The sequence below is a fragment of the Argentina silus genome, assembly GCF_951799395.1.
Source record: "Argentina silus genome assembly, chromosome: 2".
Lineage (NCBI taxonomy): Eukaryota > Metazoa > Chordata > Actinopteri > Argentiniformes > Argentinidae > Argentina > Argentina silus.
This window is the reverse complement of record NC_139656.1, coordinates 7,978,839-7,997,292: the sequence shown is the minus strand read 5'-3', so window position 1 is coordinate 7,997,292 and position 18,454 is coordinate 7,978,839. Positions and strand designations below refer to the sequence as shown.

General features: G+C 41.9%; 1 protein-coding gene and 2 long non-coding RNA genes across 4 annotated transcripts; 2 read left to right on the top strand and 1 right to left on the bottom strand.

The window, feature by feature from the left end:
* Window positions 1–120: 120 nt before the first annotated feature.
* On the bottom strand, window positions 121–2,218 carry LOC310801437. 2 transcript variants are annotated; one of them, XR_014554112.1, is made up of 5 exons: window positions 2,103–2,218; window positions 1,818–1,906; window positions 1,570–1,686; window positions 1,218–1,393; window positions 121–868 (listed from the first exon to the last, which is right to left on the bottom strand). It is a non-coding gene; the product is annotated as an uncharacterized lncRNA (long non-coding RNA). The 2 variants fall into 2 exon arrangements; XR_014554113.1 differs by having other exon boundaries at window positions 1,218–1,369.
* Window positions 2,219–8,570: 6,352 nt separating this feature from the next.
* Window positions 8,571–12,715, top strand: ehd2a (EH-domain containing 2a; the record flags this gene model as incomplete). Its single annotated transcript, XM_083690681.1, has 6 exons — window positions 8,571–8,794; window positions 8,997–9,173; window positions 9,338–9,435; window positions 9,967–10,379; window positions 10,620–10,784; window positions 11,422–12,715. 6 exons carry the CDS (start codon window positions 8,571–8,573, stop codon window positions 11,983–11,985), a joined length of 1,641 nt encoding a protein of 546 aa, XP_083546807.1. The 3' UTR covers window positions 11,986–12,715.
* A 280-nt stretch (window positions 12,716–12,995) lies between these two features.
* LOC310816521 lies at window positions 12,996–14,569 on the top strand. The gene is made up of 5 exons (XR_014554653.1): window positions 12,996–13,193; window positions 13,401–13,425; window positions 14,093–14,146; window positions 14,281–14,355; window positions 14,472–14,569. It is a non-coding gene; the product is annotated as an uncharacterized lncRNA (long non-coding RNA).
* Window positions 14,570–18,454: the final 3,885 nt, after the last annotated feature.

Below are 18,454 nucleotides of genomic sequence, written 5' to 3'. Positions count from 1 at the left end.
TTTATTCTTAAGCAATGTCAGTGTGCTCATCAACACTCTCAAAAGAGAACACGTCACCCAGGTCAAGGCTAGCAGTCTTTTTGTAAAAAAACACAACAACTATATAAAATCCAAATGTAATAAACTCAGGCCAAATCAGTTTTTGAGGGCAACAGCTCAGTCAATAAATTCTCTTTTCTCAGCTACCCATGATCTGACTCTGATTTAAATTACATTGTTTTATAAAACAATATGCCCATTTAGGTTCTCAAATTGAATAGATATGCCATATACAGTCTATTGTGGAGTTGGATCCCAAATAAAGGTAACAGTGTATTACTCCACTCTTAAAATGAATTATTGAATTGATTGTTTTATATAAAACTACAAACAATTTCAGGTCAGGTTGCTCTAAAAGAGAATGTGATGTTAAAACTCCAGGACAATGTGAACTAAAATTAACTGAACAGCGGTCCAACAGAAGAGAATTACAATGGATATTCAGTTGAACATCACATGATGTTGTCAGCATTATTGCAGTCTTGGGTCTTTTATCCTTGTATTTTCTCTTTAGTTTCACACATCATTCTTAAATTATTCTCCTTAATAATTACTGGACAATCTGATAAACCTCATTAGAAGTTAACCTTGGTAATGTGTAAGTTGTTGGTTTTCACTCAAACTTAGCTAAACTGAGACAGTCCTGATCTCACTGCTGAACTATGTACGTATGAAGATTCCTCTGGTGCTGTAGGACAGGGATGTGGTTGGATCTGGATCCTACTCTGCAGGACAGCCCCTGGACCAGCCGTACCTCGTCAGCCACTCTCTCTCTTGCTGCCGGTGGGTCTTCATATGAGCACTACGACTCTTCACCCTGTCAAAGATTCTGGTCAATGTGTGTGTGTGTGTGTGTGTGTGTGTAGGTGGGGGGGGGGGGGGACAAGGGACGGGGGACGGACAAACAGACATGAGTGAGTCAGGAGGAACAATGACATGATAAGAATGAGCTAAAATAGTACTCAAAAGGAGAGAGTAGGGGGTCAATGAGCCCGCATGGCTTTATTAACTAGGGGCAGTTCAGGATGACAGCAATATGATGCATAGATTGGATACAATTCTCACGTGATGAATGGAAACCGCTTCCTTTTACTATCTGTATTTCTTCCTACAACATTCTGAACATTGCTCCCCTAGTGAATATGCCCCTGGGATTGTTTTTGGATGTTTCCACTGACCGCCCACACACTTGACAGGTGTACTCCAATGCACCTCCTGTAGTAGGCTGCTCCTCCTCTGCTCCTCTGGTCTTGTCTTGCTTCGTTAAGGACCTTCTAGGCCCACGACGTCCTATCTGATTATCCTCCACGTAACCCGGAGACTCTGTCTGCTGCAAGGCATGGATATGATTGCACTGAAAAATAGTGGTTGACTTACTGATCACTGAAAATGGTAGCGTATGTTATTAGTATTCCCCTGAAGTATGCCTATTTGGTGTCTCCATAGTAAGTGGTAACATTTTGTAGTGTATACCCAACTATGTTGTATCTAATTCTTGTCTCTGTGTGAAATATGAAATGCTATACTCACAGACTCAGCACTTCCTCCTTCCTTTTTGTCGGAGCCTCGATTGTGTTGCTTGAAATGTTTGAGATTCTTCATGGCGTAGTAGTACTCCACACACTGGGACACGGACTTAGTCTGTAACTGTGGGAGGAGACAACACTCAAGTCAACGCAATGAATGTAGTCCTCTTTCTGTCGAAACCCTGTCCAGCTGAAGTTCAACCTCCTGTATGCAAGGTGGACAGTGGCCTTTCAATATCACGCTTCTCATACCTCACTGTGAATAAGCTGGAAGTCCTTTTCATGGGTGAGTAGAGCTTTACGGATGAGTCTCTTTTCATGAGGGCTCCAATGATCTGACCCTGTAAGTCATAGGTTTAATGTTAATAACAAGCAAGATAAGAGGACCACATACTGAAATTGTTTAATATATTGCTTGCTTTGTTAATACTTGAGAGTGTTTTGCCTTCGGAAGTTTTTTTTTTTTAATATTTAAGAAAATATAATAATATTTTACAGCAATCATGCCACAACATCAGAGCATATGGAGTTGGTTACCTGGATAGTGATAGTTGCTCAAGGGGTGTGTTGAGGAACGGAAGTCTCCCCTGATTAACAGTAAATCCAGTGCAGCCTAGGGACACATGTTATACCATTACTTATTCTGAATCAACATTTTCTTTGTTTTGACCTTAAGATTGCTGTACTCACTGCTCACCAAAATGTCTCCCTGCACCTCATGCAGACAGTGAAGGGCAAGCTCTGTGTTGGTGCCCCCTCCTGGCAGCACACTGGAACAGCTCAACGCCATCAGTTCAGTCACTGGAAACATAGTGAAGGAAGCAGTCAGTCCACCTTGTTCAGTTGACTTTGTTGACATCTCAGAATGGCAATATACAGCTATTATTTAACGTTTAATGGTACACTCCAAAAACATATTAAAGGAGCAGGGCGTTAGTTTGTTTGAAATCTGCCACCACAATTCAGTTTGAAGTTCCAAACAACATCATCCCTAATAATAATATAACCCCCTAAATGGACTTGCAGTGTCGGACAATAGCTGTTGTGTTTCTGCATGCGTGCACGATTCGAAGAGACAGCCACCAGATACAGAAAGGTATAATAGGTCCACTCCCCTAGAACACCCTTGGCAGTAATATCATGTTTGTATACAAACCGAGTGTCGGGTAGGACGAAGAAAGTGATTTTTCCAGACTAAAACAGTGTTCTTAAATTAAATATTTCTTGAAGCTTTTAGAAAGCTTGAATGTTACATACCGGACCTTTAAATGTATGTAAATCATGTTTGATTTCCAACATTGGGTGGACTTACTATAAGTACAGTCGCTCAGTTTGGCCTTAGACCAATGTATCAAACAGTGATGCGTACAGTACACATGAGCATGGGAGAGAAAGACGCACCCTTTCTCTGTGTCTCCAGGTTGCTGGATATGTCTCCCCATGGTGCCCACACTAGCTGAGCAGGGTGGTCGTCGTAAAGCATCAAAAGCATGTTGCGAGTCGGTGGGATCTCAGCCTGGAAGCGTTGGCCCACATTGATCCTCCTAGAAATGACAGGCCCCACAGTATATATGGAATATGGGATTGTATCTCAACAACTGAAACATTCAAACTTTGAAATCAAACAGAGAAAACCATACGGCTGTATGCTGACGACTGTGTCGTCCATCACCATGGAAATCCCATCTGTTCCATCTGAGGAGCAGAAGCAATAAAATACAAAGATTGTAATTATTGTATAACTATGACAACTGGATCTCAACTCCCATTGTGGATATAAACAAACCTAAAGTGGCGGTATAAGTGCTGGAAGGAGGAGGGCAGGGGTGAAGCGGAGGCAGTGTGTTGAAGTACAGGCCAGTCCCTGGGCGTAAGGGGCTCAACATGGGTGGGGGTGTGTAGGGAGGAGGCTGAAAGCTGGTGTTCAGCAGGTGATCTGCCAGGTACAATGGGGAGCGTAGCTGACTGGGGTAGCCACCTGCTGCACGACACCACAGACCCACCCCACCCTCCTCCGCTAGGTGCCTCCGTGGGGACGGCGGTGGAAGCATGGGAGGAGGGATGATAAGACTCTTCATGAAGTCAAGACGGCGATTTTTCTTTGGCCTCCCTGCACTGCCCTGTGGTTCCTCTGTCTGTTAAGACAACCAGAGAGAGTTTTCAACATATCCAATCGTTTTTTTTTCATTTTGCTCTCTAGTAAATAAAGATGCAAGCCACATGTTTTTCAGCTCACTTACTGGTTTAATAACTATTAATAACGTTGCACTGAAAATGTAACCTTATTCATTTGTAATTCTACAATACTTACATGGAGTGTTTTGGGGTTGCTGAGGCACCCTCTATCTGAATGTGCCATGTCAGAGTCAGTCTTTGCAGAGACTGGAACTGAGACAGGAATGACCAGTGGAGACAGAGGCACGTGGTCTGATCGAGAGGGAGACATCTGAACCTTGGGTCTTCTCTCTTCAAGCTGCAGGAAATATCGACATTGGCACATCATAAAGGCATCAGGGCTTCAGATCTATTCACCATACAGCAATATTGACAAAGTTACCTCACTATGTTACCTAACAAAATGTGCTTACTTGCCATCCTATGCATTGCCTTTTACCTCTAACACTACATGATAAGTAAGTATTAGTATCATGATGTAAATAACAGCACCAGGAGAGCATTACCTCTGGGGAGTGAGGTTCCATTTTAAAGGAGGGTCCATCTGAGAGCCTGGCCTTGCTGTCATGGTTTGTAGGGGGATGAGAGCTAGGGGGCATCCTGAGGGGAAGAAACAGCAGTAGAGACACAAAGTATTATTGTTTTTAGCTTTATTCAACCAGATAAATCTCCCTATTTCTGTCTCTTATTTTATAACGTAATGTAATTATCATAATTTCAAGTGAACTTACCTGTCACTAACCTCCTGTCCGTCTCCTAGCAAACTGGCATTTCCTCCCTGTGGAACACAGAACCGAATACAGCTCAACTACTAGTACTTCTGACAGATGTTTTATCCTAAAAAATAACTCTGTTACTGCCCATAAAACCTTGGAATATTATTTTGCACTATGTAATAATTAAAACCATTTCAGAGACATACAGTATTGATAGTCATTTGGTCAATACAAATGATTGAGCACTATGAGTAGTAGAACGTACCTTGAAGGGCTGACAGGTGATGTCTGTGCTGAAAGAGGCCATAGCCACCTGGCTTGGGGAGACAAGGTAGAGCGGGCGAGGGCGGGGACGTCGAGGAGCTAAGAGAGAAGTGGGGCAAGGTGAAGGAAGAGGCGGGGCAGGCAGATCTACCGCCCTCACCATTTTCCGTCTCTCTCTCTTCCTCTTATTTTCGACCCTTGAAGGACAAGTGTTTGACTTCACCCCACTGTAAAGAGCGGGAGGGACTATTGGTGGTGGTGGAACAGGGTTGTTGGGAAGAGCTGAGCTTGAGCGGCTGACGGCAGCATTGGGAACGGACTTGGAGGCTACATTTGAGTCAGAGCACGCTGTGGGATTCACACTTTGAAAATAATGAAACTGAGGTTTAACCTGGGCTTTCCCTTCAGTTTTCGTCTGGCCATGAGTCTGCTTTACCACATTAGACTGATGCTGTTTGGACTGAGTGGACCTCTCTGCTGCAGGGGAAGGCTTCACTGAACAATCCTCTCCCGAATTACCTGCCTCATTACAGGGATATGACAACATTTCTTCTAGCGCCTGGAGGTCAGACACAGGGAAGTCAAATCCACTTTCCCAGCTCTGAAGACCGGGGCCTTCCACTTCAGGAGGTAGTGGTGCTGCAGTAGCTGTGTTACTGACCTGAGGCCCAGGGGCCCACTGGGTTGGGTGTAATTCACCTGTGCAGTCATTACAAGGACCTTTATCTGACCCTTGCCTCCATGGGTCCAGGACTGAGACCGGTTTTGCCTGAAAAAGGTTTTGCACTGAGTAGTTGTTCACTTGCACGCCACTTTGAGGATCAAATCCCTTGTAACTGTTGTAGCTACCAAAGCCAGAGCAATCTGAGCCCTTTTGCTCTAACACAAGCTTGGGCGGAGAGAGGAAAATGGAGTGGGAATTAGTGTGAGCTACTGAGCCTCCCAAATATGTAGCACTGTCCACAGGCTTCCATTGTGCCATAGTGGAGCGGGACGGATGAGGGACGCTTTGAGACGTGGGCTGGATGAGGGAAACGCCATGCTGAGAGATGTAGTGGCGCCTCAGGGAGTGAGAATCATAGTAGCTCTTCCGGCACCCAGGCTCAGCACATCGAAACTGCTTCCGTTTTTGATGAGTTAACATATGGCCATTGCTGTGAAGAAGAATGATATTGCATCAGATGCATTACAATTAAACAATTATTTTCAAAGTACTACATTACTATAGACCAAAGCCACAATCCAAGATGTGCATACCATCAGAGAGTGGGCAGCCAACACAAATGCTAACAATTGAGCAAATGCATCTCATGAGATTTAATGTACATAGAACAAGTATTCAAGTGGAGTGACAGGGAATGGCATTGTTTACAAAGTCTCCCATGGAAGCAAAAACATAAATGATGAATATATTAGGTCCTTATTGTTTTGGTTATGATACAGATAATTAATGAATGAGTCATATTAAGATATGGTAAGGTATTAAGGTAAATAACATACAAATGATTCATAAGTCATATTCATCAAATTCAAGGGGTATGTTTCATCATTTGAAATTACTCTTCATCTCAGACAGGAGAAAGGGTACATGACTCACAGGTGATCGTGGCGTTTAAAGGCTCGCTGGCAGATGGGGCAGACGTGTGGTCTCCCCTGCTGGTGGGTCAGCAGGTGTTTGTTGAGTGCATTGGTTGTTCCAAACATTTTATGACAGAGTGAACACTCATTAGGTGATGTCAGGACAGGTGCTGCTGATGAATATACCTCAGAGGCCAGCAGAGGGCCCTCTCCCGCAATTAAAGGACCAGGGGCATTTGCTGAGACAGCTGCTAATGAAGATAAGAAACATACCATTCCCAAAATGTACACAACCAGGGATTATCCACTATAGTTCATTCATAAATGCCCCTACGGACAACAATTCATTATGTTAAGATGTGTGTGACTATCAACACAGGTGGTCCGGGCTACTCACCGATCTCTCTATTTCCAGCTGGCTCCCGTCCCGTCCAAGGCTCTAGGTACGGGTGAGAGGGAGGAGGCGACGGGTTGGGGGCGTTGAGGAGAGCATCACTTGATGAAAGAGGGTGCAAACACCCCTCAGCGTATTCCGTGTCTTCCATTTGCTCCTCTGATGCCCATTGATAACTGTGCTGCTTCGCCATTGTTGCATTGCTGCGCTCTAATAAAGTTAGCTATTGAGACAGTGTATTCAGTAACTTACTATCAGTCAAATATAATTCAAGAAAGATATAAATAATATTGACGGCATCTTTTTTGTACTTTTCAGTTGTTATGAATTTGATTTGATTGCCTTGTCCACATCCTGCAATGTTAGAGAATTTGAAAAGTGCATTGGACCTCACCAAAAACCTCACATGAAAAAAGCCAAATATAACGATAATTAGCTAGCTAGCTAGTATGGCCTGACTAATAATCACCTCAGAAATATCTTGGTAGCTATGCTAGCTAAATTCAAAACTAATTAAAGTTATTCTATTATTGCTGGCAAACTTGAGGTACTAAGTGGTTGTACAATTAAATATTAACTCAGAAATTATCAGCAAAGATCATGTCCCTAGCCATCTCACCTTAAGTCCAATTTAAGGTCTCATCCTGACTTTTCCTATGGCTCCATACATGGCAGTGACAGTGTGGGCGACACCAAGCTCGAGAACTCCAACTCCCGTAAAACATTATATGTTGTACCAGCAGGGGTGCTAAAGAGTATAAGGGAAAACACATGGGCTCCAATGGAGATTGTTTTCGATTTTAAAAGACACTCCGATGTATTTCCAAGGACAGTATAATATATATGGTTGATATACATACATTTACAGTATTCCGTTAAGTCAGGAATTGGTAAAAGGGCTGTGCTTCCTGCCTCACTTAGCAATGTGATAGTCTTACAGAGACGAAAGTCTGTTAGTATGCCATTTTCTATATGTCATTATCAGTGAAAAGATAATTTAGGACAATTAAAGATCAGGTAAGGCATACGGTTTTTTAATACATTTTGTAGCTCAGGCTTTTAGCTGCATTACTTCAACGTTAACTGTCCTTACTGAGGTGCTCCACTGCTTTTGGAGCTGCAGCTTTACTCATTTCAATGGGAAAGATAGGAGTGGAACGGCTGGCCTACAAGGTTTATGACTAATCTCTGGTGACACTATAGACGAAGCCAACGACTAGCCAGGGCCTAAAACCAGATGCAATTCATGATGTGTAATCTGAAAGCATCTAAAGTATATGGAAAAAACAAAATCACTGTTGTTATATTTTAGAAATGTGCTGAACAAGGGTATAACATGATTGACTATCATTACTGAAGTAGTATTTATCATAATTTCAAAAGGTGAGTAATTTAACATTGATATGCAGTGGCTTGAGGACAGGTTTCATGGGGTAACAGATTCTACATAACAATGCCATTCATTTTAGGTAGAATTATGTATTAATTCAGTTCCTAGTATTGATTAAGTTTTTCTCCAATGCTGCTGCATTGGCACACAGGCCGTTCTTTTTTTTCTGCACCTGGTGTTTACAAATGTTTTATTCCTGTGCTCCCCCTTAACAATATAACAGTAAGATTGCATTTCACCCCACCCAGTCCCAATTGACATAGTTTGGTGCACTTGAGCAGCTGTGGTTAACACCCTCTCCTCCCATAATGTCCTGGCTGAGGAAGAATGCAGCTGTGAATCACTGTTCGTTTCTCAGTTTCCAGCTATTTTGCTCCACACAGTCACTTTTCTTGAGATGAGGTGAAGTTGTTTGCAGACTGCACAATTAGAGCATTTTTAAGAATTTTCATTTGTTTTCCATCAACGGGGCTATTCTATATTTCATCATGTCTAGTGAGGGGCTCATGGACAAGAAGGCTAAAACACCAGAGAACGTCCATACAGTCACTGAGGAGCTCAAGTGTCTGTACTATAAGAGGCTGCTGCCCATAGAGAAGTATTACAGCTTCCATAATTTTCACTCCTCCAACCTTGAGGATGCAGATTTTGACAACAAACCAATGGTGTTGGTGATGGGTCAGTATTCAACAGGAAAGACTACTTTCATCAGGTAACTAACACTGTTATTTACTGTAATCAAGAGCTCAAGCCTGGAAACATTCCTTGTATAAGTATCTTCTAGATGTGATTGACTTTTTACTGTATGTGTTTTGCTGTGTGTGTGTGTGTGTGTGTGTGTGTGTGTGTGTGTGTGTGTGCGTGTGTGTGCATGTGTGCGTGTGTGTGTGTGCGTGCGTGCGTGCATGTGTAAGGTATCTCTTAGACCAAGAGTTTCCAGGGAGTCGAGTTGGACCAGAACCCACTACAGACTGCTTCACTGCCATCATGCATGGGGAGGTGGAGGGAATAATCCCAGGAAATGCCCTTACAGTAGATCCAAATAAACCGTTTCGCAAACTCAACCCTTTTGGAAACACCTTCCTCAACAGGTAATGAGATAAAGAGGCAATGTTGAAGTCGGAAGCAAATTCAAAATCAACAATGCAGAATGCAGACCGGGATAAAAGACTAGAAAAATGCCATGATTACTAGTGAAAGGAGAAAAAAATATGTCAATGTATATTATTGTTAAGCTTTAGTTATTTTTCCCCAGGTTCCAGTGTGCCCAGCTGCCAAATCCGGTCCTAGAGAGTATTAGCATTATTGACACACCAGGCATCTTAACTGGGGCAAAAAAGAGAATGAGTCGAGGTGAGATGCATGAAAAATTGAATGGATGATGGGAGGGAACCCTAATGTTTGTCTGAAGGGAATTGAGCATTAAATAACACAATGTCTTTAATCTAACTCAGTTAAAATCAATTGTTTGAACAGAAAAATGATTACAATATGTACTGTAATTGTATGTATCCTGCTGGTTTCTTCCCCTAGAAGAAGGAGGCCTGATGCAGAAGATTGAGTGAGATCATAGTCATGAAAATAAGTTATGCAGTGGATAAGGCCTGGTCAGATTTTGTTTCACTCTGTGGAGATGTGGCTGGCACTGGAACTTGCCTCTCAAACAAAAGGAATATTGAGGACTACAGGGATAAGACATGTTGACATATTACAGTTTTTCTATATATTTTGTAGCAGTGATACATAGTTGCAGACATTACTGTTTTCATGTTTTTATTTCTTCAGCAGTCAGTAAACCACAATAGTATTTCTATGATTATGCCAATATGCATAATTTGTATTTCTTAAACGCATTAATAAAACAACTGTATTATCCTTCCTTAGGATATGATTTCCCAGCAGTGCTGCGCTGGTTTGCAGAGCGTGTGGATCGCATCATCATTTTGTTTGATGCACATAAACTGGAGTTCTCTGATGAGCTCACACGTGCCTTTGGGGCCCTGCGTGGCAATGAAGACAAGTTACATGTGGTACTGAATAAGGCAGACACAGTTGACTCCCAACAGCTTATGCGAGTGTATGGTTCACTCATGTGGTCCCTGGGGAAGGTGTTTCGAACCCCTGAGATACTACGGGTGTACATTGGCTCCTTATGGTCAGAGCCACGCCTGTTGTCTGACCATCATCAACTGCTGGAGCTTGAGGAGGAGGATCTTTTTGCAGACATTAGGAACCTGCCCTGCAATGCTGCCCTACGGAAACTCAATGATCTTGTTAAGAGGGCACGCTTAGTTAGGGTGAGGCATGCTTATTGACCTTGTTCATTTGATGTAATTAGATTTGAATTAACTTCATTAATAACTTTCAAGGGTCATCAAAACGTTTGCATGGGTTACCTTAAGTTACCTTATTTTGGAGAGCTGCAATTACTTACAGTACATAGTTTTTAGATGTGGTGGCCACAAATGCTGTAGACTCTGATGTACTCTGATGTTCAGCTCAGAAATTACTTCTCTCCATCTCTGTCCATATCCTAGGCTCATGCACATATCATCAGCTATCTGAAGCAGGAGATGCCTACAATCTTCTGCAAGGAGAACAAGAAACATAATCTGATATATGAGCTTCCTCTCATCTTCTCCAAGATTCAACAGCAAAATCGTGTCCCAGCTGGTGACTTCCCTGACTGTGCCAAGATGCAGGTCTGCCACTGTTCAACTTTTGTTGCATGGCATGGTTATTTTGGGAGATTTTCTTTGCCCAGAAGAACTCACAATAAGTATTGCAGATTTGTTCATTTGGAGAATATATAAAATCCCTCAGAGCAGTACAACTCTATTTGAACTGCTATTTTGTCTTTTAATTTTTTATTAATATATATCTCCAAATTGTATAAATGAAGCTTGCGCTGATTCACACATATGCAAAACATCCATCACATGTTCAGGGACAAGGCCTAAAAGCAGCCAGGTTTGTGCAACACTCCACCATGGTTAAACAGTCTGACGCCACTGGCTATGAGAGTAATACTTGTTGGTCATCCCAGCCACCGCCCCAGCCTCCACCCGTTCGGTCTCCCTGTATGTAACCTACCTACGGGGGGTTTGATAAGTCATGGGCTCCCTGCCATATTGATATTTTTTATTTTTATGTTGTTAAAATTCAGGGAAGGGGCTATACAGAGCAGAGCCATCCAATTACGCAAAACTTAAATGTATTACCATTTTCATTAAAATAATGATTAAACCGACGTAAGTCTCCTGCCTGACTGAACATATTTTATTTACAGTCATATTTTATCCTGAATTCAAAACTTTCCTACTTTTATTCATTTCTCAGGAACGGCTAATGGGTCAAGATTTCGCTAAGTTCAAGACACTCAAGCCCAGCCTAATGGCTTCCCTGGACAAGCTACTGTCCACTGACATCGCAAGGCTGATGCCCCTACTGCATCAGAAGGATCTGAACAAGGGTCCCCTGCCACTGCCAGGGATGCTAGATGGCGCCTTTTTGGGAACTTTCAGGCCTGTCTACAAGAAGGATCCCTTTAAGGATGTTACAAAAGATCGGGAAAGCTGTGAACAGGGCAGTGAGTGGGTGGTGGGAAAAGATAAACCAAAATATGACGAGATATTCTACAATCTCTGTCCAAATGAGGGCAAGCTGAGTGGCACTAAGGCCAAAGAGTGGATGGTCAGTACCCACCTGCCAAATTCGGTGCTTGGCCATATCTGGAGGCTGTCTGATGTAGACTGTGATGGCATGCTGGATGAAGAAGAGTTTGCCTTAGCGATCCATCTCATTGAGGGCAAACTGGAGGGCCACAGACTCCCTCAGGAACTGCCTTCCCACCTGGTGCCACCTTCCAAACGTCTACATAAAATCAGCTCAGAAGATATTTAGACATAAAACACTCCTGTCCTTTTTGCTGTCTAGCTAATTCGCACTCATATCCTCCCTCCTCCAGTTCCTTTCATTGCTTGCTAGACATAATGAACTGAATTCTACCTTTATTCTGTAGTATATCTAATAGATACTAATACAATGATTATGATAGCACTTCATGATAAACCCTCCAACTATCTGAATCGTATTTGAGATCTTAATCTGAACTATTTTTTTAAAAATCACTATGCTTGCAACCAAAGTATTATCTCTTTTGAAAGGTTAACAATGTTATGTGCATCCATTCAATTGTTATATACCATTTTACAACAGGCTCAATAGTGTTTTCTAAGCAGAGCATAGAGAGAGCATCACTGTTTCCACGCTCCCAATGCCATTTTGCCTACTTGGTTTAAAGTAGGCAACCCCTAAGGCTCTTAAACTCCTTATACCCCTAAGGCTCCTCCTCCACACACACTCCATCTATGAAAACATATGTCTCTTTGCTTCTGTTACCACCTCTACCACTGTAACAATTGTATGGCATATTCATTAATTGATGTTCAAATATTTACTCTGTACTAATTACTCTACGTAAAGATTCCATTGTTGCGCTAGCAGTCATGTGGCAATTGTTATACTTGTTTGTTAACAGTCAAAATTCTCTCAAGGGTCTGTCACATAGGTTGACCACTCTCACAACCTCTTATCTCTCATTAGATTTCTCTTGGGATATCCCCAAAGCCGAAATGACAACCCTCTCTTCCCATCACGTGACGGTTACAATGACGTAACTGGACCATTTGATTCGAGGTTTAGGGGTGGACAAAACAGATTGATGAATGGATTAACTAATTGATTATTTCTTATGTTAAAATCACATTTCTATGTACATTAATACTTTAAAGCTTGAACGTTTGCGTATTCTTGCCTAATTTGTTCCCATAGAAGGCATGTTTGCAGAGCAATAAATCGTAGCTCTTCCCCTTTACTATAGGCCTATATGATCTTCCCTGTGTGTAAGGGGACCTCGTTAAGATGCTTCGTTGCTCGCTCCGCCTTATTTCTTTCGTGACAACATCTAATTTTAAGGGAATAACTTCAAAACGATTTCCGACATTGTCGGCTAATCTTATACTAAATTATACCCCTTGCGACCACTACCTCGCTCAGAGAAGGGCCGCTGCAACTTGCAACATGGGCGTCAAAGTTCACATCACTTACTGGTAGGTGACTTCTATTTTTAGGAATATCAAGCTACCCAGTTTGGTTTCTAATGTTGCACCGCTCAGTAAACTGCCTACCGTACACCCTAAATGTAACCTATGTGTGGTAGGTTTAGAATGTCTGGTTTAACTGTAGAGCATTACTGTGACTTCAGAACAGATTTTATTTTGACTGACATATAATTGCAATTTTCTCTTTGTCTTTAGTGGTGGATGAGGGTACAAGCCCAAGGTAAGTGGCCACACAGTCCCGATTCTCTCGCCTTACCCTGAAGTATGCACTTGGAGGTACAGGATGTTTGGGAACTGCAAGGAGTGTGCGGCCATATATCGTCGGATAGGTATTCGTCTTAAATGGCGGATTAAAGCTGTATATGTTGCGATTGGAAAATTATTTATGGGTAGTACGGGAATTGGATGAAGCTGGACCGCCCGTAGAATGACTTTATCCCGTAAGAGTGAATCCCTCGGCAGCCAACATAGGGGGACCTCGGACCCCACATTTGTGAGGTACGTTTTAAAAGCCATGTGATGGAATGCACAAGGGCACACTTCAGGGAAACGACAGAGAATTGGGACTTAGTTGTTAGAAGCGATTACCCTAATCAATGCCTCTATTAACCGAATTACACTATAGAGCGTTACTGAGCTGTCTTGGTTACGCATCCACACTAGTTGCAGAAACAGTGCTGGGGACAGTATGGTGCTTTACAAATTACTGGTTCAACCCAACCATACTGTGCTGGCTCTGATATGTTTTCGTCACATTGTCCTTTCCAGCACTTTTTCAGCAATTTTTTCAGCATCCAAAGGCATCCTGAGGCAACTCAGTTTGGCAGGCTTTGTTGTGTAATTAGGGTATAGAACTTAAGTAAGTTGCTGTCTTGTCTTCTCTCCAGTTCACCAAACTCAAGACACTGCTTGAGGACACATTTCCTGGTGACCTTGAGATTGTGAGTATCTGAAGCAAGTCCACAGAATTTGCATATGTGTATGTAACCTGATCTTAAGTTGTTTCATGTCAGCATGGTGAATTATGCCTGGTAATGTGTTCTTTCTCTCATGCACACACTTATTCATGCAATAGACTGGTGAGAGCACACCCTCAACTACTGGGTGGTTTGAAGTAGAGGTGAATGGCCAGTTGGTCCACTCAAAGCAGGTATAAGTTGAAATCTCGAGTCTCCTTACGTCATTTATTTGCTCTCAAAATGGATGCACAAGTCGATGAATACATAGTTTGAAAAGCATAGAAACACTTGTGTATTTGTTTTTCAGGAAGGGTCAGGCTTTGTGGACAACAACCAGAAAATGGCAGCATTAGTGGATGCCATTGAAAAGGCATTAGGGAAATAAGCTAGTGCTGACCATGGGAGGTGGGAGTTTTTCTTTTTTTTAACATTACCTTTGCCTCTTTATTCTGTGTTTCTGTATGTGGTTATCAGTCTCAGTTAATATTCCGTACCCTTTCTGTCTTTCCACAGTCACTTCTATCAGTTTGTCATCTCCCTGACAAGGCAAATAATGATGGTGGTGCCCCAAGTGTCAATAACATGGGTGCTGCTTGATGAAACCTGCCTTGCCATGGAGGCGCCAGACAGAAATCTCCCACAGTAGCACTGCACTCTGGATGGTGAATACAAAGGGAGAACACAGTTTAGCGGCCTCCTCAATTATTCCATTGTTTTATTCTTTTTTGGTTTGTCTATAAGCTTACACGTGTTTCATTGTATCTTCAAGAATGTTGATTCATCAATAAAATGCACATTCTCATATGATAGTTGGTATGTGTTTACATTACTATTCTACTATTCTATAATATGAATGAAATATAATGTTGATTCAATTACAAGGAAAAAACAATATCATGATAGAACGGTTAGGATCTATCTTGTATGTACCAGGAGGTGAGAATAGGGACCAAGAATAATATTTTTTAGTGACAGGTTTTGGGCTTTGTAGGAAATTGTGACTTAAGATTTCAGTTTGGGAGGAGGACTAATTTCTCCACACAAGTAACACACCCTTACTGCACATACTTCAAGGCAAGTTGTAGAGCTGGTGTCTCCAGTCTCAGATGTTATCATTGTATGCTATAACATTAGTTTACTATAATAATATCATATTTACAAGCACTTAAGATGGGTGTGCAACTGGGTTAATCCCCTTGCAGGATAGGCGTTACCTAGAACTTCTCTCTAACTATATCATGTAACTGCCCAGTGAAAGCTGAAACAGACATTTTTGTCAAATGAGGTATTTGACATCGGTCTATTTTTTTCTCTTCAATTGAATGTTGCCTTTCAAGTTCCTTGAGTTTCCATGCCACAAGATAAAGTGTTATAATTTCACTATTAGGAATGAAATTGACTTATGTTAATATTTTAGCCACATAATTCTAACCTGGACATCGTGCCTCTTCAGCCATACACATAAACACTGACATGTTTGTTAGTTAGATGTGACTGTTACTGTATTGATATGATTCACAATCCCTGACTACACAAGCCAGATGCCATGAGATGTTGCTTTTTATAGGGAAGCAGCACTGTTTGAACACAGGATACAGTTTGTGAGGATCTGGGGGGACATGCCGAATTTCCTCAGCCACCTGAGGAAAAACAAACATTGGCATGCTGACTTGATGACAGTGTGCATGTGGTGTGACCATGACAGATCCTTAGTAATGTGGACACCAAGAAACCTGAAGCTGTTCACTCTCTCCACCTCAGCCCATGTTCAATGTCCTTTTTTTATTTGCATAAAAAATGTATTGTACTTTTAATGCATTTTTTCAATATGTGATTTTTTATATTGAGAAGATTGAAGGTTGAAGATTGATTTTGTAAGGTCCCACTGATTAGAATGTTGGTTACAACCAGTCTAAATAAAGTCTAAATAAAATATAAAGTAGGCTACTTTATATTTCCATGATGTGCTATGTTTTTGAATGTTTATTTTCCTCACACGTGATGTGACAATGTTCGATCACAGAGTAGCCAAAGCCTCTTTATTTTTTATTAGCCGGTTTCTACTTTCAACTATCTCTGGAGTAGCCAGCTGTACAAAATACATTTGAACGCAAATGTTCTTCTGGTTATCTTGGAGACACCTGAGAAAACAAATTCAACTTCACACGATAAGTACACGTCGACCGAAAGGGGCTACTTAAGGGGGACCTGCAGGGTCATATGTCCTTACCCTGAGGAGACAAACATGAAGGTGATCATTGCTTTGCTTATGGGCACTTTGTGCTTTGAGGTCCTCAATGCGCAGTGCCCGGACCCCACTACATTGAAAGACGAAAACGAAGTCAAGCTCTGCGCACAACTGTTTGAGGACAGTCATCATTACAACGAACAAAGTTGCGCTGGAAATTCTCTCAACGCATACCCGAACGACGACGTCCCTATCCTCCCATACCGCTGGGACGACCGTGTCTCATCCCTAGTGGTGGCAACCCGGTGCAGCCTTACCGTTTGGTCACGTTCCAAGAAGGATGGGACAAAAAAGAAGATTTCCGCTGGTATTCAGCATCGCCTCGAAGATGTGAAAATGGGTCTTTTTCGCACGTGGGATAACAACATATCAGGATACTACTGCGAGTGCTAGAGGCATACAGCAGGCGAAGCTGTCAATCGAGAAAGCTATATCTAAGCAGGACATCAAATAAATAATTTCCTGCTAATCATTTGTTATGAATTTATTTCAGGCTCAGTTAAATTAATGTCAGTAATATTACAACAGTTCTTTGATTGTTTATCAACTGATACTGGAAATGGAGTGGTAGTGTATGTTCTTGAACATTACTAATTCATATTTATCAATACCGGTAAATTAGCATCATTTCAACATTTCAAGGGCAGAGGAGTTTTTCCATCATCTTTAAATTCTGTCAATATTGATCATTGACCATCATGGACCATTTCAGATTTTGACATGCACTTCTGGCCCTCAGCAGCAGATAAAGGTTTAGTGGAGCAGGGCTTTCTCTGACTGACTGGAACCCCCTGCCTTCCAGTGAGAGACCAATTAATACTTGCTAATAAGGCACTTGGCATTAAACTCCACGAGGCAGGCACTGAGCCCCCTGCTGCCGCCTGGCAACCCTGCAAGCTCCACTTCAAATAGTGACCGTGTTTGAGAAGATCAATTTTGAGCCGATCAGCACCTTTCAATAGTAACCGACTTTGTTGGCTACTTGAGATTTACAAGAGTAGCAAGATCGAGACTCGTTTTTAGAGCGAGGCATCGTGGAGCCCAGCACTTCTCACAGGGCTTGTTTGTTTCAAACTTGAATCCGACTAGAATTCAGGATCGGCTAGGCAAGAGTGTAACTGTGCAGTCTCAAGTTGGACAATGAAGTGCAATTCCGACTGCAGGGCTTTAAAACATGACGGTGACAACATGACGGCTATTGAAATCCTCAATAAAACGTCTTATGAATCCTCTTGGAACAATAACCACAACCATCAACTGAACATATGTGCAATCAATAGATCTCTCAAATAGCATCATGATTTATATCCGACCACAGTCTACATCGCGCATATAGGTACAGGTGTCAAGAAAGAAATCCAAACATAATGTGGGTAAAGGAGGCAGATATGGGACGCAATGGGCATGTGTAGACAATAATTTTCAAGACCGGAATGTAGGCCTATTGGATGACAGAAGTCGAATGCAAGTGACAGGTGTGAAAGGGCATTAGGTATACATGAAAAAAACACATTGACCTGTTTGAGAGGATTTACTTTGAGTAGTTGCCGATCAGCCGACCAACAATATCTGTTACATGATTGGGATAAAATATGTCTGACTTGTTTGGGTGGGAGGAGGCACAGAAGATATTACGGTCATTTAAAGGACGATATTTTCCCTACAGCCCCAATAAATTAAATGTGTAAAGCTTATGGTATATGTATACGTATCCTCCTCCCATTGTTATCTTTAAGGATAATATTTATTAGGGGAGGTACTGTGTAACAACTGTTTGGAATCAACGCTCTCTTGTGACACCTCTCCTGCCTAAGGCTCCTGGTTACTTCCAACTACTAGCGTTTTCCACATGACAGGCAACAACATACAGTGATACTCAAGCCAAATATTGATAGGATGTGTTTTTGATGATTAGGTTACATAGACTGCATTTAGAATATTAGGGGTGGTTAAAGCCAAGTTTATGAGGGACATCAATTTCAAGCAAACTGTTTCTATCTGAATTAGCTTATGAGGTAATTGATTGATATCAATGATAAGTG